Source organism: Spermophilus citellus (assembly GCF_964194105.1).
Source record: "Spermophilus citellus genome assembly, chromosome: 2".
NCBI classification, from domain to species: Eukaryota; Metazoa; Chordata; class Mammalia; order Rodentia; family Sciuridae; genus Spermophilus; species Spermophilus citellus.
This window is the reverse complement of record NC_138183.1, coordinates 69,876,583-69,891,601: the sequence shown is the minus strand read 5'-3', so window position 1 is coordinate 69,891,601 and position 15,019 is coordinate 69,876,583. Positions and strand designations below refer to the sequence as shown.

General features: G+C 43.8%; 1 protein-coding gene across 1 annotated transcript; it reads left to right on the top strand.

The window, feature by feature from the left end:
• Window positions 1-1,144: 1,144 nt before the first annotated feature.
• On the top strand, window positions 1,145-14,723 carry DMRT3 (doublesex and mab-3 related transcription factor 3; the record flags this gene model as incomplete). Its single annotated transcript, XM_081279809.1, has 2 exons — window positions 1,145-1,607; window positions 13,759-14,723. The coding sequence occupies 2 exons, from the start codon at window positions 1,145-1,147 to the stop codon at window positions 14,721-14,723; spliced, it is 1,428 nt and encodes a 475-aa protein (XP_081135935.1).
• Window positions 14,724-15,019: the final 296 nt, after the last annotated feature.

Genomic DNA, 15,019 nt, shown 5'->3' with positions numbered 1-15,019 from the left:
ACTTGGCTCCTTGGTCCCGCTCTCTGAGAGTTTAGACCCAGCGGTGAGCACTTCCTGGGCCCTTCAAGACACAGACTGGTTTTTATTTAAAAAAGGGAAGGGGAAGTAGAAAACTAAAGGTAGACTGCAACATGAGTTGTCAGACTGTCAGTTTTTAAAAAACGCTCATTTTCTTGCAAAAAGAGGGAAAATAATGCTGCAAAAGGAAATCGAGAACCCCAAACTTCCCGAACCAGTACCACCCCTGTCACTCCTAACTCCACTCTCCTGTGGCCACAGGGACCACAACTCTGAACGGATCGGTCGGAGTGAGGTCTGGGGTGCATCCGCAAAGCTCCCTCAGGTCCATCCTCGCGGAACTGTGTCTGTCACTGAGTGTCGGTATAACATCGACATTAGGCTCAATGTCTCCAGATCAGGCCTAAAGAGAGTAGATGAGAATGTAGGGGAGCGGCCACCTGACTCGCTTACAGGCACCCCCACCCTCACTCCTGCCGATCCTCCCCTTCCCCGCCCTATGTGCACCACTGTGTTCCGAACGCTGCAGTCCCTCCGGCGGCGGGAAGGAGTAAAGGAGCGGGCTTGGATCAGGGGGCCTTGAGCGCCCCCGCGAGAGTGACCTGGCTGCAGGTGGCAAGGAAGGTGAAGTGCAGGGACCTTAGGGGCGCAAGGAAGGTGTGGGGTGGGGAGTGCAAAGAGACAAGGACCCTGGTGGGGCGGGGGGAAGGAAGGAGGGGTTGAGAGAGGGAGGCGGAGGAGGTGCTGGACCTGGCCAGCAAGCAACGGAGCTTCAGACAGCTGTCTCAGACCTTAATCAGAGCTCTTGCCGGCTCCTTGCAGCCGCCGCAGCGCCTCGTCTTAGGAGGACTTGCGGGCTGGGCTCTGAGCCCAAAGCAGCAACCGGCAGAGACGTCGCTGGCGTGGGGATTGGTGGGGACACGAACCCGTAAGGCCGAAGCTGTGATCGCCACTGGAGTGTCGGCTGCAGTACCTCTGACCTCCCCAGAACGCACGCGGCCTCCAGGGCTGCCAGGGGTCGCGCCACCCGGAGACCGCACCCTGAGCAGACCCCCCAACTCCGCTGTCCAGTCTCCGCTGGCCTGCCCCCGCCGCCAGCTCGCCAACTCTTCCCGGAGCCCAGGGCATGAACGGCTACGGTTCCCCCTACCTGTACATGGGCGGCCCAGTGTCGCAGCCACCGCGGGCGCCCCTGCAGCGCACGCCAAAATGCGCGCGCTGCCGCAACCACGGCGTGCTGTCCTGGCTCAAGGGCCACAAACGCTACTGTCGCTTCAAGGACTGCACCTGCGAGAAGTGCATCCTTATCATTGAGAGGCAGAGAGTCATGGCGGCGCAGGTGGCGCTGCGCCGGCAGCAGGCCAACGAGAGCTTGGAGAGCCTTATCCCCGACTCGCTACGCGCTCTGCCCGGGCCCCCGCCGCCTGGGGACGCCGCTGCCACCCCTCAGCCGCCTCCAACCTCGCAGCAGTCTCAACCGCCGCCGCCGCCGCCGCCGCGCCCAGCCGCTGACTTGGCCGCGGCCGCCGCGCTACGCTGGGCCGCCGAGCCCCAGCCCGGAGCGCTGCAGGCACAACTCGCCAAGTCAGGTAAGAGCGTCTGCGGCGTGCGAGCTTGGCCAGGCGTGTGGGAAACTTGAACGTCTGCTGTGGTTCTGCTCGGGAGGCAAGTTTGGGAAGTTTGGCCAGGCCTACCTCCACTAGGCCGGTTCTTACTACCTCCACTAGGCCGGTTCTTACTTTCCCTCGATCTGGACCCCGTGCAGTTGGATTCTGGGTCCCCGCGGGAAAGGCAAGCATCGCCAGGCATCTTCCGCAGATTAAGGGGAACCGGTCAAATTCAAAGGATAGAGAAGTCGAGACAGGACCAAATTTAAACTCATGTGCACATACTCATTATTGTGTGACCAGTTTTTCCTGGCTGCGCGTTTTAGAGGAGCTCACATTTGAGGGTGGGGAGGTGAAGCTTAGAAGCCAAGGCCCAAAGCTTGGCTGACTTTCAGACTGGACATGCTTCTGAGCTTGGCCTAGGGTAATTGGAGCGAGGACGTGTTATCTCCAACTTGGGGGAACCCATAACCTTTTTAGCTGCGCCCAGTGCCCTCCAGTCTCCTGAGATTTGTTTAAAGAAGCCCCTTTTAGGAACGATAATTTAAAAGGTCCCGAAAGACTCCTAACCTGATAGTGGACCGAGAATCTTGGGTGTCCAGAGTCATCTTTTGCAGAACCGCCTAGGTCCTTTAACACCCTTTGCCAGGCCACCTGGGCTGTCCTTCTGGTTTAAAGAAATAAAAACAAAACTTTATCTACAGGGAGGAAAACTACTCTGTCAAGCTCTTTCCCAGGTTATAGGCTGGATTGGGCCTCAGGCTGCTAAACCCTGGGTCTGGAGCAAAGACTTTCTTGTCTCCCCTTTCCTCTGCTGTTCTTCCCTGCCTCCTCTGCAATGCTTTATTGGGGCTCGGGGTCTGCCCTAAGCCCTGGAGGTGGGCCTCCTGAGTGGCACTCCCAAGTTAAGTCTCATTCTTCTTCATCCTGGGAAACCTCTAGCTTCTGTCCTGGTCTGGGTAGTCCAAGCTTTCCTTTGATGGCTCTTGGAACTCTGGAATGTGTTCAGTGCTCCCCTTTCACTGGAGCAAATGTACAAAGGAAAAAAAAAGTCCATCTCCTGAAGGAAGCAGGTGTGCTGCAATTAAGAACTGGAAGGCTCAGAGCCTTTCCTTAAGTTGAGCCCAGGAAGAGTGATTGCCTTCCCCCACAACTCAAAAGATAGTTTCCCTGAGAGATTTTCAGGAGCACTGGATTGCTGGTTGGAGCTGGGAAAACTGCACACTCACTGGTGAGTTGATGGTAGCCTGGAGGGTTCCTTCTGCTGCCCCATTGCTCAGTTATGCCCTCGAAGCCTGAAGTGCTTAGAGCAGCTTATGTGGAGGGCAGGACTGAGTGTTTTAAGGACAGAAGAGTTTACTGCACATGGGTTTTTCAGATATTTAGTCCAAAGCAGAATATTTCTCAGGACTTGCCCTCCAGTTGTCTCTCTTTTGTTCCTGCATCTCCTCATATATACAGATTTGCCAGGGAGTAACAAGAGAGGGCAAAAGAGGAATTTTTGGTTTTGCTTGTGGTTCCTTAAGGTTGTTTGCCTTCCTTGTTTGTCTTAAGATTTGAACAAGGGAACTAGGAGAGTTTGGACTCACTCTAGAAGTGATTATAGGCTAACCTATTTTCTTAATTTTTCCTTTTCCAGTTTCCCTGGGTCCGTTGCCACCAGAACTAGAGCAGGTTTCTGAGTTCATGTCAGAGGTAGCATTTTGCAGTGACTGCCTGTCCTACAACCCCACTGTAATTTGGCATTGGTTTCTGTGGTTCTTGTCCAAGAGGGGATTCCTTTCACATCCTGTGCTCTTCCGATTGTTCTTTTATTATCTAAAAGTTCATGGTTTATAAAGAATTACCAAATCCAAAAGAGCTAGGGAAGGAGGAGTAGTAAAGAGGCCAAGAAGGAAGGTGGAGTTGGAGCTCCAAAAGCAGCAGGACACATGCTTTGGAGGAATAAAAAAAGGAAACAGATTTCAAGTGGACAAACCCACCCTGGTACTCTTCTAACAAGTTTTCAGGAATAGGCTGAGCCCTCCAAATTGAAAACAAGTAATTGGAAGGAGAGGTACGAGTGATTATTTTGAGGGATTGAGCCAGCAATCCTAGGGCTAGGCTTCCAGCCTACCATATACCTTGTATGTTGATTTGCACAACTTTTGTTTCAGTTTCTTTCATTCAGTTTGACCGCATAATTCTTTTTTTTTTTTTAAATAGCCAGTCACCTATCCAATGAAGTGGGACAGGAAAAAGAGCAGATAATTATTTTTCACTAGGAATTATAAGCACACAGGCAAACCCATTCTATGCAGTGTACATAAAGAGAAAGTCTATTTGGGGTTTAAGTTAGAGAAAACTGGCTGAGAATGCTTGTTGTTATATGGGTTACACCTTTTTTGGGGGGCAGTTATATTTAATGTATTTGATGTAACATATCAGGGATATTTAGAAGCATATCATACTCCTTTATAAGTAGCTCACAATATATACAGAGTAAGCAAAGCTGTATTCGAAAGGTAGATCCACAAGTACAGTAAATACTCATGCATAGAAATCTCTTATCTTCTGGCAAATGATGCAGATCTGTTTCTTTGTGAACTTTGAAGGCCTCTGTAGAACATAGCAGTAGAGAGATTTTCTTTTTTTTTTCTTGGGTAGAAATGAAGGTACCACCAGCTCATAGAATGTTTTTCCTCTCTAGAAATCTTTGAGAAAAGCACATATCTTAAAGAAGAGTGTGTTTGCTGTGCATCCTAGAGAAAGACCTTCAAGTTCAGGGAGCAACATCTTAATACCAAAGCTAAGTTTTGTAACTGGAAGATACCTTTCCCAAATTCTGTTTCAGATTCTTTAAAGGAATCCAACAGTGTTTTTGAACATCCCTTTCAATGTGGTTCTAAGGAGAATTTCCATATTCTAATGATCTTTACTTCTAGCTATGGATTGTAATATTCTTTTTGTCTTTTTAAGTGTAGATTTCTTCTGCACTATCGATGATTACTATCAATTACTGACTTGGAATTACTAGATTTTTGATTAAGCCTCAAATTGTAAATTAGTTTCTTTATACATACTATGGAATTCACTTATACTCCTAAATTCCCTCTACTTTTCCTCATACCCCTCCCCCCATGAAAATATCACAGGAAGCAGGGACATCTTTCAACTGTTAGTATGTCTGAATCAGCAGTCTCAACCAACCTCGCCAGCCTTTCAGGACCATGGCTCCAGAGCTGAGGGAAGTTAAGGGTCACAGCCAAGGTGAGAAGCTGAAGTTACAGTCCTGTGTTGTGGCTTTTTACCCCCAAACTTTTACCTATCCCCAATTTTTCCTCCAGTAGAGTGTCCTGGGTGGCCAAAGCCCGTGGTACCTGGACAGGAATGATCTGTGGCTGTAGATTGTTCTTAGGTCTATATCTGACATCAAAATAAATATGTATACAAAAATCTTTTAAATGTTCTTAAGGGAGAAAGAAATCAAAACCTATTTGGTTAGAATTAAGAGAACAGGATCAAATAGGAAAGTAGACCTCCTTTCCAGTCTATTTCTTCTGAAAGGAGAGGACAAGATTAACTACAGGGAGACAAGTTAGAAGATTTGAAGAAACTGCCTTTATTTTATTTTATCTCATGCCTCTTCTTTGCTCTGGGCATCTTTACATTTTTATGCTTGCTCTGGGTTTTCAGCTTCAGTTTGATTGGGTCTTCCCCCATCTGCTTCCTAATTTAAATTTTGGGTGTTTTGTTTTGTTGGCACCAGGGATTGAACTCCAGGGGCATTTAACCACATCCCGAGCCTTTTTTATGATTTTTATTTTGAGACATGGTCTCACTAAGTTGCTTAGGGCCTCGCTGAGGCTGGCTTTGAACTTGTGATCCTCCTACCTCAGCCTCTGGAGCTGCTGGGATTACAGGCATGCACCACGGAGCCCGGCTTAATTTTGCTTTTTTTTGAAAAAAAATGTTTCTCCCAAATAGAAGCACCTGCAAATATAATAGCTGTTAGGGGAATACTCATCCAGGCCGGGAACGGAAATTTTCTGTGACTGCAGGCTAGGAGGGAAGAAAGAAGCGGGAAATAATTAAAAGTCGTTTGTGAACGGTACCTATGAAATGAAAAACTAAGTCTGGAAGTGAGGCCTTAAAAAGCAAAAACCAACTAGGTAAAAAAAAAAAAAATGTGACTGCCTCTTTCAAACCTGGCTGGGTGGGACTCCGCGGCGTAGCCGGCGGGGGTGGTTTGGGACGTTCTAGCCCTTGGTCTTGCAAGCGGGTGCACGGACAGCTAAGAGCGCTTGGTGCAGGGCGGTGGGCGTGGATGGGGCAGGGGGAGCAGCTGGCCTGGGACAGGGATCCTGGCTCTCCCTTTCCTCTCCCTGGACCGAATGGCAGGGAGCGATCGTTTGTGGGGTCGCTCGGCTTCTCTGGGCCCCGGTCCTTCCTAACTCTCAGCTACTGGGGAACCGGGTGCAGTGTCCGCCAAAGAGCAGGCTCTAGCCGTGACCCAGCCATTCCTGCACTCGGCCTCGGGGACGCTGCTCCTTCACCCACAGTCTACGGGACTTCTTACTTTCTCAGTCCAAAGGAGCCCTGAGATGGCTTGCCAGATTTAGCAAAAAGCATGCTAACCGACCTCCCCATTACACCACCACCACCAAAAAAAAAAAAAAAAAAAAAAAAAAAAAAGTCAGCTATTACTGGGACTTAACTGGGCATCTGGTTATTTTAGCCACCCTAGGCTGCAGAACTCAGCGGAACCAGTTGCCTCTAGGGCCACAGGGAGGCTGGTGTCCATCTTATGGCCTGAGAACTGGGCGGGCAGGAAAACCCAGAGTGTTCCATGTCTGGGAACCAGAGTCCACTGCCCTCCGGGGAAGAGTCTCCCCCCAGCACACTCCCAGTATTATAAATCTGGTGGAGAGCTGTGCTCTCCACTTACACAACCAACTTTTCTTTTCCCTGATGGATGAACTCCCGGGTTTAAAAGATTACAGTAATCACAGGAGGACAGTGTAAATCGAATCTGATAGCAATAACTTTCGGAGAAGGTCAGGCTCAAGTGAAATGTTACCAAGCAACAGGCATTTTGTTTGCAAAATACAATCAAAGAGCATTGATGAGAAATTCTTTGCTGCAGCCAGTCAGCACTTTCTGCTAACAGCCTTACAGAGGGAAAGGGAGTAAATCTTCATAAATCAAAGTCCCTGGAGGACTTGGAGCCCCTTTCTGGAAATGTTGCACTTCTTCCTCACAGGGAGGAAGACAGAGCCTGGTGAAAATCCATTTGCCTGCCTGCCTCCTCTCTCCTTTTCTTCTTTACTTCTTCCCCTCTTGCTTTCCTCCCTTGTTTCACCTTTTAACCCCTCAGCCATTAGCCTCTCAAGTTCTGGGACCCCCTTGTCTAGTCCTGTGGGCTCTGATTGTCTGGTGGGCCTCAGTCATCAAAGGTCCATCACTCTGTATCTGTGTTAGGTTGTGACCAGACTCCCACATCCCTTCAAGCAACACATACTACTGTCCTCAGAAGAGAAACAAAACATAAGTAGGCGGGGTTCCCCCTATTTTATTATGCAGTTAAACAGCTATAAAAACTCAATCAACTACCAGGTAACAATAACATTATGAAAAACAACACCCAGGACACCAATTGTCCATATAATCTACAATTTCTTGATTGCAATTACTAGGCACACATAGATTTTACAAGCTGATATCAAAGTTCTACTTTTCTCCACTGATGATTATTTTGTTTCGTTCAGTGTTCATATCTGTAGCATCCATAGTCTTTAAGTGTGAATGTTTACAACAATATTTCCACCCATGAAGACACTAGTCTGCCGGACTGCTGGCTTCTGAGTTTCTTGCTGTGTTTCATGGTAAAATCTGACCAACTGAGCAGATAACTTGGAATTTTACAGGATTAGTTAGTAAACCATAAATACCTTGGTGGCCTAAAGGTAATGTTTTGATGATCATCTGTGTATAATCTTACCTAGCACAGTGCATAGTAAAGGATTTAAGAGTATTTGTTAAATAGAGGGATAAATGAGTAACCAGCTGTATTTTTGTAAATTAGAAATAAACAGGTAGATTTGTAGGTAATTTCTCCTCTACTTCTTGAAAAGTGCTCCCTTCTGAGTTGAGATAGAGATCAAAACTAAAATTTTGCAAGATATATGAAGTCCACAGTCACAAACTATACTCCCTTAAGCCAACCCTGTCCTTGATACCAATGGCCCCTCAAAACATTGATCCCAGGGAACCATCTTGATTCCTTTATATATAAGTAAATTAGTGTTGCTAATGATTTTTAGAAGCAAAGCATGACTTGTTACTTTTACAAATCCTGCCCCCAGGAAGAAAAGGAAAGATTTTAGACCAAGATTCATTACCTGTTACATTTCAAATTTCCAACCATTCAGCTTTTTATGAGTCATCACCTCTAGTGTGAGCTAACAACAGTTGCAGAAAGTGTGAAAGCTTGTCCCTGGTTAGAATACTGACTGGGCAGAGGTCCCTCCAGAGCCTGTGTTCTTCTGCTATTGCTATGAAATGCTAGGCTTAGAAATCTACCTGTCAGGGAACTGTTACTTAAAGGTGCATTACCAAAGCTTAAGTGAACAGAACTTTGATACTGAGCTAGGAAGTTGCTCTCTTATTCCAGAGCTTTTGGGTTTTCATTTTGGTTGTCAGATATATTTCGGTTTTGTAGATATAATTGGGTAGAATGTAGAAAATTCATGACATTTAAGTCAGAAAGATGTTTTTTATGTGTTTTGTGCAGAATGTTTGTTTTATATGTGTGGTGGTCTTTCTCAAAATACTCAAAATGAATACAGAGATTTTTTTTTTTACAGAACTGTGTTTTTATATGAAAAATAAAATCCAGAGAAAGTTAGATTTTGCAAACTGTAATTCTGGATTTTGAAATAGCTTTTTATGTAAATCATTATTTTCTCTACTTAGTTAAAAGTTTTGCAGTTAAAAAAAAGTCTCATGACTCTTATGGCATACACATTTTAAAGTTGGTCGCATTATTATCCATAAAAAACTTTTTTTCTTAATTGAATATCTACTTGTTTCAAAAAATCATTACATTAGTGAAAAGCTTATTTCAGAGACAGCTGTATTTTTTGCCATGAAATATGAAATCTAATCACAAATGTTTAGTAAAAATTTTAGAAACATTTGAATGTTTTACATTAGAAATAGCACATTCTATGACAATCAATTACTGATTTATAATATCAGATAAAATTTATTTCTTTCTACTTTTTGACTAGTAGCTTTAGCTTTCTCTACCCAAATACTAGAGTTTAAAATATCAGTTGAAATATACTCTTACTCCTTATGTTCTAGGAATTGGGGTCTCAGTTTCAAGAAGAAAGACAGGAAAGTGTTTCAGGAGCATTTCCTGTTTCATTTTGTTAGTTGGCAGTTTCACATTTCATCATCTAGAAAGGCCTTTGTATTTTAAACCAACTTGAACAATTTGTAAAGTCCATTTAGGAAAAAAATTTAGAGATGTAAAGAAACACCTGTTATTAAATTACAATTTATCACAACTCAAAACTTACCCTCTATAATTACTTCTGAAAAATCTGTATTTAAAATAGAATAATTTATAATGCATTTAGTTTAGGTACATTAATACAACCAAGTCCTAGCCACCATAGTGCCACAAACTTGCAGGCACTATATATTCTACCTTTCTGAAATTATTGTTGGATGAGGAGTTACCTTGGTGTGAGTTTGGAGGCCAGTCTTTCTTTGCTCAATTTTGAAACCCCAATAACCTTGGATGTGGATGAGGATTCTGTTGGCCCTGGACCTCCTAGTAGGACTTTATGTGCTGCTCAGGTGTTTGAACTTTGGACCTTGTTTCTTTCATTATCTTCTATTTTTCCTTTGAACACAGCATAAGCAGTGCTGAGCTTAGTTGGTTGGGATGCCCTGAGTTTGTAGATTTGATTCTTTTGACATCCTGTCAGCATTTCTCACTTTTTAGCTATAGCCTGGATACCCAAATGGAGAGTGCTGGTCAGCCAAGAAATCTGTGGAGAAGGGTGGATGATTCGGTACCACCTCTCACCCTTTTTAAGAAGTAACCAAAGTACATGGTGCCCTGGCAGAGACCAAAGCTAGCACAACCAACAGAAAGGCGCTCCTGTGATCTGGGACCTCTTGTTGACCTGCAGAACCTAGGAAACTGGATACAAAAGTGGAATTTTGGACTTACAAAGAGAATTTGGACTTATAATCCTGCCATCTAGTATCCAGTAGATGGGGAGAATATATCTGTTGTCACCTTTAAAAAATGCTTTATTTTTGTAATGTAGATCTATTAGATTAGTCAGAATAACATTCTCTAATTCTCTCAACTAACCTTCTGCTCTTTGGGTCACTCTACCTCTTTGGGAGACTTAAAGTACACTATGGAAGAGTGAATTTGGTTGAGAGATTTAAACATTTTTTTCCTGAAATGTTCCCAGTGTTTGAAACACATTCAAGATGAGTAAAATTTAAAACACAATCCCAGCCCTAGCTTTTAAAACACAAAGCTAGGGCTGGGATTGTAGTGCAGTGGTAGAACACTTGCCTAGCATGTGTGAGGCACTGGGTTCGATTCTCAGCACAGCATACAAATACATAAATAAAGTAAAGGTCCATGAACAACTAAAAAATATTTCTTAAAAACCACAAAGCTATTTTTATGTTCCCATTTTTAAGAAATAGCTGAGTTTTGAGCTTTCTAGCTGTCCTAATACACCCTTTATCCCTAAGAAGAAACGTCATTGCTTTTACTTAAAAAATCCTGGGGCTGGGGCTGTAGCTCAGTGGTAAAGCACTTACCTTGCACCTGTGAGGCACTGGGTTCAATCCTCAGCACCACATAAAAATAAATAAAGATATTGTCCAATTACAACTAAAAAAGTTTTAAAAAATCCTCACCATCTCCTATGTTTCTGATTACTATGTATTATATTTTTTCTTTTGTGTTGTGATAAAAATTATATAACATAAAGCATTCCATATTAGCCATTTTAGGTATACAATTCAGTGGTTGTTCAGATATCAACACCAGCCATTTCTAGAACTTCTTCATCATCCTAAACTGAAACTCCTCATGCATTAAACAGTAACTCCCCATTCTCTCTTCCTCCACCCCTGATAATTACCATTCTATTTTCTGTCTTTATGTATTTGCCCATTCTAGGTATCTCATAAGAGTAGGGTCATACTATTTTTCTTTATTTCAGATAGCATAATGTTTTCAAGGTTTAACCATGTTGTAGCTTGTATCAGAATTTCATTCTCTTTAGGGGCTGAGTAATATTCCATCATATGTATGTGCTGCCTTTTATTTATCCATTCATCTGTTGATGAACATTTGTGTTGCTTCTACCAATAGCTATTGTACATAGTCCTGACAGAACATTGGTTTACAACGTCCATCATGTTGGATGCTTAGAAAGTCTTGCCTGGCTGCATTTGCTTTACCTGCTGCATGTGCATCCTATTTCCCCCCCAAATAATAGGTTCCACATGTTAGGGATGAATCTTATACTTCCTGATATTTTCCACTCTTTATTCTATTTCCCTCCATGTCTTGCATATGAAAGGAATATAAATACCTGATGCTGATAAGCTAAAATTAAACAACAAAAGGGTTTGGAGACATATAATATTTCAAACATTATCTTATGTCCATATTTACCTGGCTAGAGTACTGGACTTGTTTTCTCGAGCTCCATTAAATAAGGGCCAAAGTCCAATTGTATTCCCATTTCATTGCTGAGTCAACATACTATCACTGTCTACTCATTTTCCAGCATTTAATAATAGAGAAACAGACAAGAGGTATGTATGGGGTTGTAAGGAAAATTTGAATAGGTATAGTTGATTATTTAGAATGTGAATCCATAGAAACTTTTGTTGCTGTTTTTGTCTTGTGGATTAGGGAGATGGATTCATATACTACAATAACTGGGAAGAGAACGTTGGGGTCCCTGATCTAGGAAGTTGTAGGAGAAAAGATGTCAAATTTTCTTGTAAAGATAGGTTGTGTTCCAGAGTCATCAAACAAAGCAAAGCTGGCTTCATGTGTGTGGATTGCAAGTGAGCCCCATATTGGATACTTAATGTTTTGTATTGAAAAAGAAACAGTTTAATTAAATTTGCATAAGTGTGAATTTGTATCCGATTTATGATCAAAAGTTGCACACATATAAAAATATTTTAAAACATACTTAATGTTTTACTCGTATTTATTGTCATGTAAGAAAACAAAGTTTTGTTTTTCATTTATACTTAAAACACATGCCACATTAGAAAAACGTTCATAAATGGGCCTTTGTTTCAGGTTTTTAAAATAAATAACAATAAATAGGAGAAGATAGTTTCTGGAAGCTGCTTTGATGAAATTTCACCGGCTGGCTATCTGCTGGTGATCAGGTGTGCCCATAGAGAGGACTACAATGAGGCTATTCAGGAAGGGCAGATGAAAACATAGGCAAGCCAACAGTTGACTGAGTCATTAGGAATTTTTATCTTCAGATCAGTTACCCTGGATTGAGTAGCCACAACTAATATATATGTATAGCATTTTGTTGTTTGTTATGTTTTTGTTTTTGTGGTGCTGGGGATCAACCAAGGGCCTTGAACATGCTAGGCTAGTGCTCTACTACTGAGCTACAGCCCCAGTCCAAGTATATGCTTTTTTTTAAAAAAAAAGTTTAATTAAAAAAATTTTTAGTTATAGATATATAGAATGCCTTTATTTTGTTTATTTTTATGTGGTGCCAAGGATCAAACCCAGTGCCTCATGCATGCTAGGCAAGTGCTGTACCATTGAGCTACAGCCCAGCCCCTCTAAGTACATGTTTTTAAAAAGAGGATAAAACTCTATATGTGTATTGCATGTTAGCTTAAAAAATAGGTCCCTTTATTATAGAGGTCTGTTAGAATTTACTACTACAAAACAACCCACTCTTACCCTCTTCTTTCTGCCTGTTTAGCACTGTAATACTGGCCCATATTGGGGACAGTGTCTTAGGTCAAAATGTCAAATTTGCAACTGGTTTATTTCATAGCAAGTCTCAGCTTTATTGGGGAAGTTTTTTCCCTTCTTCTTTTAATATAATTCAAAAGCTACTTTGGGGGCTGGGAGTATGACTTAATGGCAGAGTGCTTGCCTAGCAAGCAAGAGGCCTTGATTCCAGACCCCAGCACTGCAAAAATCAATCAATCAATCAATCTACCTTTAAGTCATTTTTATGACCTTTACTAACAAAACAGACATATCTACTTGTTGCTACCCATGGACGTGGGTCTGTGGATCTGTGGTGTCACTGATGGGTGTTACTCCCTGTACAGTCTCACAAACCCTTTCCAGCCATTTCCTTTTTCCTCTCCAGCAACCTGTCCAGCTGTCCAGAATTCACAACTGGTTTTGTTTGCCCTCTAGTGCAGGTTACAGGCAACTGAGTTTGCCATGCCCTCTGAGTAGGATTTTTTAAAAAAGATTTCAACTCTATAGTGGTATCTTTCTTTTGCTCTGGAAATCCCATTTACTAGTTGTTGTACATGACAACCTGGTGAAGCACACTGTCTGGTACACAGAGACATATTAACACAAATCAGCTTATGGGAAAACAGATTTGAAATATTAAAATTCCCTATAAGTATGTGGGTTGTGCAACAGCTGATGATGTCCTGGATTACAAAGGGACCTCCTCACCTTCAGAAGGGGAGCTGGAGGACAAGCCAGGGCTTCTTTTCCTGCTTCCCTGGGTTGTACTCTGGTGCTCCTCTCCCCAGTTCAGACTCACAGAGGCTATGACTGCTCCAAAGCCAGGTCTTCCATGGTTATAGGATCACATAGCTGTTCTGTGTTTAAGGCAAGCTTTCATGTACACAGCATTCTGAGAAACCACTCTGATTTTAGATTTTATTTACAGTTTTTTCCCCATTTGTCAGTGATGTAGTTTGGATTTCTTTTTTTTTTCTAGGATGGTAGTATGTTATGACCCACTGAGATGCATTTCCTCTTCCAAGAAGCCTGTGTACAGCTCTCTCCTGAACACATCTGTTCCTCTTTACGCACATCAGGAAAGGATTAACTCAGCTGTTCTCTGCTTTTCAGATCTGACTGAAGAACGACTTGGAGATGGCAACTCTGCAGACAATGCTGAGGTCTTCAGTGACAAAGACACGGACCAGAGGAGCTCCCCAGATGTGGCTAAGAGTAAGAGCTGCTTCACCCCTGAGAGCCCGGAAATAGTGTCGGTGGATGAAGGGGGCTACGCCGTCCAGAAAAACGGAGGCAACCCAGAGAGTAGGCCTGGCAGCCCCAAGTACCACGCCGAGCAGAATCACCTCCTGATTGAGGGCCCATCAGGGACCGTGTCTCTGCCTTTCAGCTTGAAAGCCAACAGACCCCCGCTTGAAGTGTTGAAAAAGATCTTCCCCAACCAGAAGCCCACGGTGCTCGAGCTCATCCTGAAAGGCTGCGGCGGGGACCTGGTGAGCGCTGTGGAAGTCCTTCTGTCCAGCCGGTCTTCAGTGAGCGGTGCTGAGCGAACTTCTGCGGAAGCCGAGAGCCTCGTGCTGCCGTCTAACGGGCACATCTTTGAACACACCTTGAGCTCCTACCCCATCTCTTCGTCCAAATGGTCCGTGGGCTCCGCCTTTAGAGTCCCAGACACGTTGAGGTTTTCTGCGGACTCTAGTAATGTTGTCCCCAACCCCTTGGCCGTGCCTCTACAGCACCCTTTCCCCCAGCCACCCCGGTACCCACTGATGCTGAGGAACACACTGGCAAGAAACCAGTCAAGCCCCTTTTTGCCCAACGATGTCACCCTGTGGAACACCATGACGCTGCAGCAGCAGTACCAGCTGAGGTCCCAGTATGTCAGTCCCTTCCCCAGTAACTCCACCAGCGTTTTCAGAAGCTCGCCTGTCCTCCCCACGCGCGCCTCGGAAGACCCTCGGATCTCCATTCCTGAGGATGGGTGTCCAATTGTGACAAAGCAGTCCATTTACACCGAGGATGACTATGATGAGAGGTCTGACTCCTCGGACTCCAGAATACTCAACACATCCTCTTAGAGTGGTAGTGCATGGGTGGTGACCAGGTGACACTTTCTGTGCATCTCAACCCTGGGGTCCCCCAGGAGAGGCCACATCTAGTGTATACCCTTTCCTTCTGTTTGACAAAGTGACTGTGCTTGATATTCTATACATTAGCAATAAAAACATAACTTATTTAATTTCTTGCACTTCACTGGAAAATGCCAAATAGCTCTGCTCTGTGGCTTTAGTGCTGAATGTTTATTGTAAAAGAGAGTCTAATGCAAAGAATAGTGCTGGGAAGGCTGGGGTCCGTGGGAGATTTATTTGGGGAT